The sequence below is a fragment of the Chiloscyllium plagiosum genome, unplaced genomic scaffold, assembly GCF_037043375.1.
Source record: "Chiloscyllium plagiosum isolate Xiang-an unplaced genomic scaffold, Cpla_swu_hap1 HiC_scaffold_4, whole genome shotgun sequence".
In the NCBI taxonomy this organism is placed as follows: Eukaryota; Metazoa; Chordata; class Chondrichthyes; order Orectolobiformes; family Hemiscylliidae; genus Chiloscyllium; species Chiloscyllium plagiosum.
Window position 1 is genome coordinate 1,021,082 of NW_028270142.1, and position 13,703 is coordinate 1,034,784.

The window sequence follows — 13,703 nt, forward strand, 5'->3', positions numbered from 1 at the left end:
AGTGAGTTGAGGGATGTGTAGGTTAAATTATTATTTTTTACATTAGGATTAAACCTCAGCACAACATCTGGGGCAAAGGGCCTGTTCTGTGCTGTACTTTTCTATGTTCTAATAATGATAACTGCAGTTCAAATTTCTGCAAATTTACCTGGAGGCAACTCGTTTATAGAAGTACTTCGGCTGCATCCTTTAGAAAGGGTTTGAAACTTTGGCATTATCCTTTGAGGATGTGGGCTGGTGAACAACTGCTTCGGAGTCTGTCCAAATTCAAGGATCTGGGTCAGCATTGCTATCTTCTGATTTGGATCCTCGATGCTGTGGACAAATTTGTACAATATTGAAGTGATCCTGATTTTGAATTACAACCGTTCAATGAAAGCTACAATTAAGCCAATACAATTTAGAACATAGAACATTACAGCGCAGTACAGGCCCTTTGGTCCTCAATGCTACTCATACCTTGGAACCAACCTGAAGTCCATCTAACCTACACTATTCCATTCTTGTCCATATGTCTATCCAATGACCATTTAAATGCCCTTAAAGTTGGCGAGTCTATTACTGTTGCAGGCAGTACGTTCCTCGCTCCTACTATTCTAAGTAAAGAAACTACTTCTGACATATGTCCTATATCTATCACCCCTAAATTTAAATCTTTGTCCCCTTGCGCTAGCCATTGCCATCCAAGGAAAATGGCTCTCACTGTCCACCCTATCTAAACCTCTGATCACATGCCTCAATTAAGTCACCTCTCAACCTTGTCCTTTTTAACGAAAGCAGCTTCAAGTTACTCAGCCTTTCTTTGTAAGATGTTTCCTCCACACCAAGCAACATCCTGGTAAATCTCCTCTGAACCCTTTCCAAAGCTTCCACGTCCTTCCTATAATGCGGTGACCAGAATTGTACGCAATACTCCCACATATGACCGCACCAGAGTTTGTACAGCTGCAGCATGATCTCTCGGTTCCAAAACTCAATCCCTCAACCAATAAAAGCTAACACATCGTATGCCTGGGTGGCAACTTTCAGGGATCTATGTACCTGGACATTGAGATCTCTCTGCTCATCTACACTGCCAAGATTCTTACCATTCGCCCATTACTCCTCCCAAAGTGAATCACCTCATATTTTTCTGCATTAAACTCCATTTGCCACCTCTCAGCCCAGCTCTGCAGCTTATCTATGTCCCTCTGTAACCTGCAACATGCTTCGTCACTATCCACAACTCCACCGACCTTAGTGTCATCTGCAAATTTACTAACCCATCCTTCTATGCCTCATCTAGGTCATTTATAAAAGTGACAAACAGCAATGGCCCCAAAACAGATCCTTGCGATACACCACTAGTAAATGAACTCCAGGATGAATATTTCCCATCAACCACCACCCTCTGTCTTCTTTCAGCTAGCCAATTTCTGATCCAACCCGCTAAGTCACCCTCAATCCCATGCCTCCATATTTTGTGCAAGAACCTACCGTGGGGAAATTTTATTTCCACAATGGTTAAAAACAGTTCAAACATAATACTGTACATTTTAAACTCTGCATGTTATCCTGGTCTGTTATCACATTTACAATGTCATGTAAGTGCAGATTCAAAGCAGCAGCAAAATTACAAATATACATTACCTGTCCCAATCAACTCCACCTTCATAAGTCAATGGATGAAACACTGTAACAAATTTGAGATTACAAAAGTAAGTTCTTGCTGGGTGTTTGGCACAACAACCTTGTTTTAATACTGGAATTCACAACATTGAAACAGTCAAGTAAGAATTTTTAGTGCATAAAAATCACAGCATAGTCGGTTCTGATATAATGCAATAGTTCAGCTCTCGTGCACTTCCACGTAGTAAGAAAATCGCACAATAGTCACGCCATTTAAACTAATGAGGCTGAAACTGCACTGTAACCGATACGTGTAAATTTCACTTTCTACAACTAACAGTCTAAAATTTTCAATCACATTAAAGTCTATTCATGATGAAGAGAAACACATTATAGCAGAACCAACTGTATCTATTTTAGGCTCAGATTTTGAGTTTAAGCTTCAAATAGTTCAAGATGGGTAGTTTTACAACACAGAATAAAAATTAAGAGCACCTCTAATAAGTGAAGCTAACCAACTTCTTTTGTTGCCTCATTCTCCCTGATGGTGGTATTGTACCTTAGGGATCTCTGCCTGTCATAAATCCCTGGAATCTGTCTTTACAGCTCCAAGGTAATTTAAAAAAGGCTTTCCAAAGGTCAGTGCTTTCAGAATCCCAGCCCCCTAATCAACTCACATGTAATTAAGAACAGACCAAATCATATTAAGATTCTGTACCTAGATACGTTGGGACCTAAGATGGAGCTGTAAGTGGTGACTTGTAAACGTCTCATGTGAGTACATATGACAATAAACCTAACTCTAATTCTAAATGGGATACAACTATTCATGAAAGGAAAGAAGAATAAACAAGGAAACTACAGGTAGTCTGCTGGGTGGGCATATCATCCCTATGCCTGTCATCAGACTCCTAAGGCAGCAGACTACTCTGAACCAAGCCATGACAAGAAAAACATCCTAGGGCTGTTCTCAAAGCATTCCTGAAGAGGCTAAACACACACACTCCCCCTCTCCCTCCAAGAAGCAAGTTATCCTTAAAATCAATGTCATTCAAGCTGCACACTCTCTTTGCTATTCTAAACAAAAACACAAAATGGTGGAAATATTCAGCAGGTAAGGCAGCCTCAATGGAGAGAAAAACAAAGAAATTGCTCCCATCAAAACCTGGAAAATGTTAGAGATGACAAGTAACATTTAGTAAATGATAGAGTAACATTGCAAGTTGACAATTTTAAACCAGTACAGAGGCAGGAAGGAGCAGGAAAGAACAAAATGGGAAGATGTGGTGATGTAGAAGGCGGCAGATAGAATAAATGAAAAAATGAAAGATTTGATGTTATGGTGGATGGCATAAAAATAAACAATTAATGGAGTGATGGCACGAGTCAAAGGGGCAGAATAGTAATTGGACAAACAAAGAAAAGATGGATGTAAAGGTGAGATAAATTAAAACAACAAAACCAGTATTCCTTTTATCCTGCTTTTTTTACTTAATCAGGTCTAATACTGTACACTGAGCTTACGGATGCCTGCATAAAATATGAACATACAAACAGTTTATGGAGAGTTCCCATCACAGGGACTGGGTAGTAGTAGTGGTAGAGGTTGATAAAGTGTGACGCTGGAAAAAGCACATCAGGCCAGACAATAGCTGAGGAGCAAGGGAATTGATATTTCAGGCATAACCCTTCTGCCAGGACCCTTGGAGTTTGTTGGAGGCGGCAGAGTGTGTGGGAGTCAAGATCGAAAATGTAGGTACAGAGGCGGAGGTGACAGAAAAAGAGTTTAACATCATGACGCGTATGAAATTCGGTCACATAGGGACAGAGTGGAATGTAGGTGAGTGCTTTGCTGAGGACTGACCATTTTCGTCAGTGAGGGGAAGGTCAGGAGGGATGGTAAATACCCAGCAGGCCTTGAGGCTGGGGTCTAGTGTAGGACTGGAGTTGGGAGTGGGGGTGGACACTGTCTCTGAAGTGGGAGTGTGTGGGCGTGCGTTCATGTGACTATGGTGATGTGGGCAGTTACGTGACTGACAGCATCTGTGGAGACAGAGTGGTTGAAGACAGTGGCGTTTGGGGGTGGGGTAGGTCATCACTGGCAGCAGAAGTAACATCATAGGTGACACCCACAGGACGGGACGGAGGTGGCACGGTCGGAGGTATGGGCTGTGGGATTGGTGTGTTCTGTGGAGGCCATGGAAGTTTTGTTGTTGGAGGTGGCCGCAGGATGGTCCTGAAAAAGGATGAAGTCTGAAAGTCAACTCTCCTGCTCCTTGGATGCTGCCTGACCTGCTGTGCTTGTTCCTGTACCACACTCTCTTAACTCTGATTCTCCTGCATCTGCAATTCTTACTTTCTCCTCAGACAATGATAGTACACTATTTCTAACTCTGAATCAACGTAGTGAAAAGGTAAGAAAATTGTATCCTTCTATTCAGACTTTACAAATTCCACTTTTAATGACATCTTTCAGGCTTTAACTTGAAAACATTTTATGCTTCTGAATTCAACATTTTGACTTCTCTGCCACTAATAACTGGCACAGGAAACATATCTTATACTTAGCACTGTATTTTTTACTTAACTAAAAATTCTTAATTCTGACAACTTAAAGCTTAAAGAATTTTAGATGCAGGTTTGCTCACTGAGCTGGAAGGTTCATTTCCAGACCTTTCGTCACCCTATTAGGTAACTAGTAGTGGGGGCGGAGGGGACAAACTGGATGTTTAAGGAGGAAATTGAAGGAAACGTTAGAACAAGGGAAGTCAAGAAAGACAACTGCATCAATGAAGCAGAAAACTCAAAAAGGGATCATACTGGAAGGTTGAGTGAAATAGGAGTTGATAGGAAGGGTGAAGGCAGTAACAAATTAAAAATACTATATATGAATGCACGAAGCATGAGAAATAAGATGGATGAGCTTGAGGCTCTTTTGGAAATTGGCAGATACGATATTGTGGGGATAACTGAGACGTGGCTTCAAGTGGACAGGGCCTGGGAAATGAATATTCAAGGCTACACGTGGTATCGTAAGGACAGACTGACAGGCAGAGGGGATGGGGTGGCCATGTTGGTAAGGGATGATATTCAGTCCCTTACACAGGGGGACCTAGAATCAGGGGATGTAGAGTCAGTGTGGATAGAGCTGAGAAATACTAAGGGTAAAAAGACCCTCTTGGGAGTTATCTACAGGCCCCCAAACAGTAGTCTGGATGTCGGATGTAAGTTGAATCAGAAGCTGAAATTGGCCTGTCGCAAAGATGTTACTACAGTTGTTATGGGAGATTTCAACATGCAGGTAGACTGGGAGAATCAGGATGGTATTGGACCTCAAGAAAGAGACTTTGTGGAGTGCCTCAGAGATGGATTCTTAGAACAGCTAGTGCTGGAGCTTACGAGGGAGAAGGCAATTCTGGATCTGGTATTGTGCAACGAACCAGAATTGATCAGGGACCTCGAAGTGAAGGAGCCATTGGGAAGTAGTGACCATAATACAATAAGCTTCAATCTGCAATTTGAGAGGGAGGGGTACAATCGGAAGTGACAATATTTCTGTTGAATAAAGGGAACTATGGAGCTATGAGGGAGGAGCTGGCCACAGTTTAAGGGTGCAATATCTTAGCAGGGATGACAGTGGAGGAACAATGGCAGATATTTCTGTGTATAATGCAGAATCAGTTCATTCCAAAAAGGAAGACCCCAGGAGGAGGCATGGGTGGCCGTGGCTGACGAGGGAAGTTAAGAAACATATAAAGTTAAAAGAGAAAAAGTACAACATAGCAAAGATAAGTGGGAAAACGGAGGACTGGGAAGCTTTTAAAGAACAACAGAGGATTACGAAGAAGGAAATACGCAGAGAAAAAATGAGGTACGAAGGTAAACTGGCCAATAATATAAAGGAGGATAGTAAAAGCTTTTTTAGGTATGTGAAAGGCAAAAAAATGGTTAAGACTAAAATTGGGCCCTTGAAGACAGAAACAGGGGAATATATTACGGGGAACAAAGAAATGGAAGAAGAATTGAATTGGTACTTCGGATCTGTGTTCACTGGGGAAGACACAAGCAATCTCCCAGAGGTAACTGTGGCTGAAGGACCTGAACTGAAGGGAATTTATATTTGCCAGGAATTGATGTTGGAGAGACTGTTAGGTCTGAAGGTTGATAAGTCCCCAGGGCCTGATGGTCTACATCCCAGGGTACTGAAGGAGGTGGCTCGAGAAATCGTGGATGCGCTGGTGATTATTTTCCAGAGTTCGATAAATTTGTGATCAGTTCCTGCGGATTGGAGGTTGGCTAATGTTGTACCACTTTTTAAGAAAGGTGGGAGAGAGAAAGCAGGAAATTATAGACCAGTCAGTCTGACCTCAGTGGTGGGAAAGATGCTGGAGTCTATTATAAAGGATGAAATTACAACACATCTGGATAGTAGTAACAGGATAGGTCAGAGTCAGCATGGATTTATGAAGGGGAAATCATGCTTGACTAATCTTCTGGAATTTTTTGGGGATGCAACTCTGAAGATGGACGAGGGAGATCCAGTAGATGTGGTGTACCGGGACTTTCAGAAAGCTTTTGATAAAGTCCCACATAGGTGGTTAGTGAGCAAAATTAGGGTGCATGGTATTGGGGGCAAAGTATTAACTTGGATTGAAAGTTGGTTGGCTGACAGGAAACAAAGAGTAGTGATAAGTGGCTCATTTCGGAATGGCAGGCAGTGACCAGTGGGGTACCGCAGGGATCAGTGCTGGGACCACAGCTTTTTACAATATATACTAATGATATAGAAGATGGTATCAGTAATAACATTAGCAAATTTGTTGATGATACTAAACTGGGTGGCAGGGTGAAATGTGAGGAGGCTATTAGGAGATTACAGGGTGACCTGGACAAGTTAGGTGAGTGGTCAGATGCATGGCAGATGCAGTTTAATGTGGATAAATGTATGGTTATCCACTTTGGTGGCAAGAACAGGAAGGCAGATTACTACCTCAATGGAATCAATTTAGGTAAAGGGGCAGTACAGAGAGATCTGGGTGTTCTTGTACACCAGTCAATGAAGGTAAGCATGCAGGTACAGCAGGTAATGAAGAAGGATAATAGCATGCAGGCCTTCATAACAAGAGGGATTGAGTATAGAAGCAAAGAGGTTCTTTTGCAGCTGTACAGGGCGCTGGTGAGACCACATCTGGAGTACTGTGTGCAGTTCTGGTCTCCAAATTTGAGGGAAGACATTCTGGCTATTGAGGGAGTGCAGCGTAGGTTCACGAGGTCAATTCCTGGAATGGCTGGACTACCTTCCGCTGAAAGACTGAGCGACTGGGCTTGTATACCCTTGAGTTTAGAAGACTGAGAGGGGATATGATTGAAACATATAAGATTATTAAAGGATTGGACACTCTGGAGGCAGGAAACATGTTTCCGCTGATGGGTGAGTGCCGAACCAGAGGACACAGCTTAAAAATACGGGGTAGACCATTTAGGACAGAGATGAGGAGAAACTTCTTCACCCAGAGAGTGGTGGCTGTGTGGAATGCTCTGCCCCAGAGGGCAGTGGAGGCCCAGTCTCTGGATTCATTTAAGAAAGAGTTGGATAGAGCTCTCAAGGATAGTGGAATCAAGGGTTATGAAGATAAGGCAGGAACAGGATACTGATTAAGGATGATCAGCCATGATCATATTGAATGGTGGTGCAGACTTGAAGGGCAGAATGGCCTACTCCTGCACCTATTGTCTACTGTAACATCTTCAGTGGGCCTCAGGCGAAGCACTGCTGATAATTCCTGCTTTCTATTTATATGTTAGTGTTTCTTTGGTTTGGTAATGTTATTTCCTGTGGTGAAGTCACTTCCTGTTCCTTGTCTCAGGGGGTGGTAGATGGAGTCTAACTCGATATGTTTGTTGATAGAGTTCCAGTTGGAATGCCATGCTTCTAGGAATTCTCGTGCGTGTCTCTGTTTGGCTTGACCCAGTCAAAGTGGTGTCCTTCCTCATCCATATGTAAGGATACTAGTGAAAGAGGGTTATGTCTTTTTGTGGCTAGTTGGTGTTCATGTATCCTGATGGCTAGTTTCCTGCCTGTTTCTCCAATGTAGTGTTTGTTACAGTCCTTGCACGATATTTTGTAAATGACATTAGTGTTGCTTGTTGTCTGCATAGGGTTTTTCAAGTTCACTGGTTGCGGCTTTACTTTACAGGAAATATCACCACCACAGGAAATGACGTCACCAACCCAAAGAAACCCAAACATATAAATAGTAAGCAGGAATTTTCAGCAGCGCTTCACCTGAGGCCCACTGAAGATGTTACCTAGTATGGTGACGAAATGTCTGGAAATGAACGATTCAGCGCAGCGAGCAAACCTACATCCAAAACCTCAACCTGAGCTACAAATCTTCTCAAAACTCGCTAAGTTTAAAGAATTAAAAAAATATATTTTTCTTCAGTCAATTCTGGAAAATTCATACCATTATAGGCTGCAATAGCTTCACTCCCCTTTTGTTTGTAGCCAAATATGAGATCGATCCATTCATGCAGATGTTCAGAAACATACTGACTCTCCAGAGCATCTCTGTTCTTCTGGAGAAAATCATCAGGGCCTAAAGGGCACAATTCATTTTAACTCTAGTTTAGCCACATCAACACAGAGCAAATCTATTATAACAGAATACACAACATAGCAGGTTCAGCTTGGATGCAGTTTTCAAATTGGTTGGATGGTTCGATTTTGTTCACCATTCAATTTGTTTCAAGTTATCCACTGTGTTCTAAAGTGTCTCTGTTCGTATTTGTGTACAGGAATTCTTCCATTTAAGGTTCTAACTGCTGGAAGCATACACTCTGTACATGGAGTTATTCCCATGTCTTACCTATAACAGGGTAGGGCCAAAGCTTAAATACCTAAGCAAAGTAAACAGGTATTTAAGGTTAGAAAAGCGCAGCAGGTCAGGCAGCATTCAAGGAGCAGGAGAATCGCCGTTTCAGGCATGAGCCCTTCTTCAGGAATGAGGAAAGTGTGCCAAGCAGGCTAAGATAAAAGGAAGGGAGGAGGGACTTGGGGAGGGGCGTTGGAAATGCGATAGCTGGAAGGAGGTTAAGGTGAGGGTGATAGGCCGGAGTGGAGGTGGGGGCGGGGGCGGAGAGGTCAGGAAGAAGATTGCAGATCAGGAAGGTGGTGCTGAGTTCGAGGGTTGGGACTGAGAAAAGCTGGGGGTAGGGGAAATGAGGAAACTGGAGAAATCTAAGTTCATCCCTTGTGGTTGGAGGGTTCCTCGGCGGAAGATGAGGCGCTCTTCCTCCAGCCGTCGTGTTGCTATGCTCTGGCGATGGAAGAGTCCAAGGACCTGCATGTCCTTAGTGGAGTGGGAGGGGGAGTTGAAGTGTTGAGCCACGGGGCGGTTGGGTTGGTTGGTCCTGGTGCCCCAGAGGTGTTCTCTGAAACATTCCGCAAGTAGCCGGCCTGTCTCCCCAATATAGAGGAAGCCACATCGGGTGCAGCGGATGCAGTAAATGATGTGTGTGGAGGTGCAGGTGAATTTGTGATGGATATGGAAGGATCCCTTGGGGCCTTGGAGGGAAGTAAAGGGGGAGGTGTGGGCACAAGTTTTGCATTTCTTGTGGTTGCAGGGAAAGGTGCCGGGAGTGGAGGTTGGGTTGGTGGGGGGTGTGGACCTGACGAGGGAGTCATGGAGGGAGTGGTCTTTTCGGAACACTGATAGGGGAGGGGAGGGAAATATATCCCTGGTGGTGGGGTCCATTTGGAGGTGGCGGAAATGACGATGGATGATACAATGTATATGGAGGTTGGTGGGGTGGTAGGTGAGGACCAGTGGGGTTCTGTCCTGGTGGCGATTGGAGGGGCGGGGTTCAAGGGCAGAGGAGCGGGAAGTGGAGGAGATGCGGTGGAGAGCATCGTCGACCACGTCTGGGGGGAAATTGTGGTCTTCGAAGGAGGAGGCCATCTGGGTTGTTCGGTATTGGAACTGGTCCTCCTGGGAGCAGATGCGGCGGAGACAAAGGAATTGGGAATATGGGATGGCATTTTTACAGGGGGCCGGGTGGGAGGAGATGTAGTCTAGATAGCTGTGGGAGTCGGTCGGTTTATAGTAAATGTCCGTGTTGATTCGGTCGCCCGAGATAGAAATGGAGAGGTCTAGGAAGGGGAGGGAGGAGTCTGAGACGGTCCAGATAAATTTGAGGTCTGGTTGGAATGTGTTGGTAAAGTGGATGAACTGTTCAACCTCCTCGTGGGAGCACGAGGGCAGCGTCGATACAGTCATCGATGTAGTGGAGGAAAAGGTGGGGGGTGGTGCCAGTGTAGTTGCGGAAGATGGACTGTTCCACATATCCTACAAAGAGACAGGCATAGCTGGGGCCCATGCGGGTGCCCATGGCTACTCCTTTGGTTTGGTTTGGTTTGGAGTAGCCTTGGGCACCCGCATGGGCCCCAGCTATGCCTGTCTCTTTGTAGGATATGTGAACAGTCCATCTTCCGCAGCTACACTGGCACCACCTCCCACCTTTTCCTCCGCTACATCGATGACTGTATCAATGCAAAACTTGCACCCACACCTCCCCCCCTTACCTCCCTCCAAGGCCCCAAGGGATCCTTCCATATCCGCCAGAAATTCACCTGCACCTCCACACACATCATTTACTGCATCCGCTGCACCCGACGTGGCCTCCTCTATATTGGGGAGACAGGCCGTCTACTTGCGGAACATTTCAGAGAACACCTCTGGGACACCCGGACCAACCAACCCAACCACCCCGTGGCTCAACACTTCAACTCCCCCTCCCACTCCACCAAGGACATGCAGGTCCTTGGACTCCTTCATCGCCAGACCATAGCAACACGACGGCTAGAGGAAGAGCGCCTCATCTTCTGCCTAGGAACCCTCCAACCACAAGGAATGAACTCAGATTTCTCCAGTTTCCTCATTTTCCCTCCCCCCACCTTGTCTCAGTCCCAACCCTCGAACGCAGCACCATCTTCCTAACCTGCAATCTTCTTCCTGACCTCTCTGCCCCCACCCCCACTCCGGCCTATCACCCTCACCTTAACCTCCTTCCACCTATCGCATTTCCAACGCCCCTCCCCCAAGTCCCTCCTCCCTACCTTTTATCTTAGCCTGCTGGACGCACTTTCCTCATTCCTGAAGAAGGGCTCATGCCCGAAACGTCAATTCTCCTGCTCCTTGGATGCTGCCTGACATGCTGCGCTTTTTCAGCAACACATTTTCAGCTCTGATCTCCAGCATCTGCAGTCCTCACTTTCTCCTTTAAGGTTAGAAACCAATTTTCAGTTACAAGTCTCAGACCAACAGCTTCATTCATAATGTTATTACAGACAAAGTCTGTTCTTCCAAAAATTACAAGAAAAATCATACTAACCACCAACTCCAACAACTGCGTTTGATCATTTTTACAAACCTCGATCCTCCCCACACCCTACATTCTGGTTCACAACATCCTCCTGTCCCATACATCACCAACACCTTTGCTCCATCCCAATCATAATCATTTTAAGTACAGCAATAGTCTTTTTTATTCATTTATGGGATGTGGGGATCGCTGGCTGGGCCCAGCATTTATTGCCGGTCTCTCACTGCCCTTGAGGTGGTGGTGGATAGCTGCCTTCTTGAACCGCTGCAGTCCATGTGCTGTGGATTGATGCACAATGGTATTAGGGAGAGAATTCCAGGACTCTGACCTAGTGACACTAAAGGAGTAATGAGATACTTCCAAGTCAAGATAGTGAGTAGCTTGGAGGGGAACTTGAAGATGGTGGCATTCCCATGTATCTGCTGCCCCTGTCATTCTAGATGGAAGTGGTCATGGATTTAGAAGATACTGTCTAAGTATCTCTGTGAATTTCTGCAGCACATCTTGTAGATATTACACAGTGCTGATGGAGGAGTGAATGCTTCTAGATGTTGTGCCAATCAGCAGGCTGCTTAGTCCAGGATGGTGTCAAACTCTCTAAACGCTTGCTATATGTATATGAATAGGAAGGGTTCAGAGAGAGAATTTGGCCAAATGCTAGCAAATGGGTTTGGATTAATTTAGAATACTAGTCAGCATGGTTGAGTTGAACTGCAGGATCTGTTCCCATGCTTTACGGCTCTAAGCTTGTTGAGTGTTATTAGAGACAAAGTCCCACCTTCACATTGAGAATAACTTCCATTGTATTGTGTGGCATTATATCCATGGTACATGGTTGAGACTTCAAACCACTGAGTCCACAGTGACCCTCCAAAGATCTTCCCACCCATACCCATCCCTGTATTTCCCAATACCAATCCACCTAGCCTATACAATCCCTGGATACTACAGAGCAATTTAGTATGTCTAATCCACCTGACCTGGACATCTCTGGACTGTGGGAGGAAATCTAGCCTCTGACTAACTCTAACCACCGTGGTGAGTCTAGTTGAGATTCTGGTCAATGGTAACCCCCAGGATATTGCCAGTGGGAGATTCAGTGATGGTAACACCATTGGGCGGCACTGTGACTCAGTGGTTAGGACAGCATGAGGAATTCCAGTTCTATTGCAGTCTCAGGAGACTGCCTGAGTGAAGTTTGCACATTCTCCCCTGTGTGTACATGGACTTCCTCCCATTGTCCAAAAGATGGGCAGGTTAGGTGGATTGGCCATGCTAAATTGCCAAGTGTCCAGGGATGTGCAGGCTAAATGGATTAGTCATAAATACAGAGATAAGGTAGGGTGTGGGTCTGGGTGGGATGCTCGCCAGAGGGTTGGTATGGACTCGATGGCCAAATGGCCTGCCTCCACACTGTAGGGATTCTACGACTGAATGGCAAAGGGCAGTAGTTAGATTGTGTCTTGTTGATGATGGTCATTGCCTGGCATTTGTGCGGCACAAATGTTACTTGCCACTTCTCAGGCCAAGTCTGGATATTATCTAGCTTGTGTTGGGCATTTGAGTGTGGACTGTTTCAGTGTCTGAGGAGTCGTGAATGGTGCTGAACATTGTGCGATCAGAGATGTCCTGGAGCTGAAATGATTGACCTCCAACAATCATGACCACCTTCCTATGTGCCAAGTATAATTCTAACCAGCGGCAAGCTTGCCCTCTAACTCTCCCATTTAGCACGGATATACTGCCACACAACACTATGGAAGTTATTTTCAATGTGAAGATGGGACTTTGTCTTCAATAACACTCAACAAGCCATTTCAGAGGGCAATTGAGAGTCAACCACATGGCTGTGGGTCTGGAGTCACATGTAGGCCAGGTCAGGTCAGGATGGCAGATTTCCTTCCCTGAAAGACATTAGTGAACGAGATGGGTTTTTTCCCAACAATTGATTCATAATCACCATTGGACTCTTAAGTCCAGATTTTCATTGAATTCAAATTCCACTATCTGCCATGGTGTGATTTGAACCCAAGTCCCCAAAACATTAGCTGAGTTTCTGGATTAGTAGCAGAGTAGTAATACCACTTGGCGATCATCTCCCCAAATCAAGGAGAAGATCCACACCATCTTTTCTGGGCAACTCAGAGTGATAAGCTGGCCTATGTCACTCATAGAACATCTTTGTGCATAATACTGAGAATGGCAATGGACTAGAGGCCACGGGAGGAACTGAATCATTATTTGATTGCAAGCAATTGGATGAAATGCATAAAACACAAAAAGTTGCAAACAAATTACTACATCCTCCTTCCCCTTCCCAAGTTATCTACTGAATAGCAGTGGGACGGAGAGAGACAAGTTTAGAATTTTTTTAAAATCAAGATAAGTTTACTAACTAGCAATTTCTAATTTGGCAATTAAATGCACAATACCGTTGTCCACAATTCAGATTCAGATAATTTCAAGTCTTTTAGGGAAAACACAAGATAGATCAAGAGTCTCCAAAAGAGAAAGAATTTCAGTGCTCTCTACATATGGAAAAGGGAAAATCAGAATTTTAAAATTTATATAATTTCCAAGTACCTGAAGCCCATGGTGGAAGCTCTACAGAGTCTACCAGCTTCCCTCCCTGCCTCTTCCCAAGGTCCAACTTCAAATTGTTCATAATGAAACTGGAATTTGTGCCATAAAACTCTGGGATCAACTAGAAA

The 13,703-nt window shown here is 44.6% G+C and overlaps 1 protein-coding gene across 1 annotated transcript in view; it reads right to left on the bottom strand.

The window, feature by feature from the left end:
• nsmaf (neutral sphingomyelinase (N-SMase) activation associated factor) overlaps positions 1-13,703 on the bottom strand; it is a 106,753-nt gene that overhangs the window by 41,248 nt on the left and 51,802 nt on the right. The window contains exons 18-21 of the mRNA XM_087985894.1: positions 13,576-13,696; positions 8,076-8,207; positions 1,630-1,672; positions 149-315 (exon numbers count right to left, since the gene is read on the bottom strand). Coding sequence (XP_087842020.1) covers positions 149-315; positions 1,630-1,672; positions 8,076-8,207; positions 13,576-13,696 — 463 coding nt within the window. The remainder of the gene's footprint in view (positions 1-148; positions 316-1,629; positions 1,673-8,075; positions 8,208-13,575; positions 13,697-13,703) is intronic.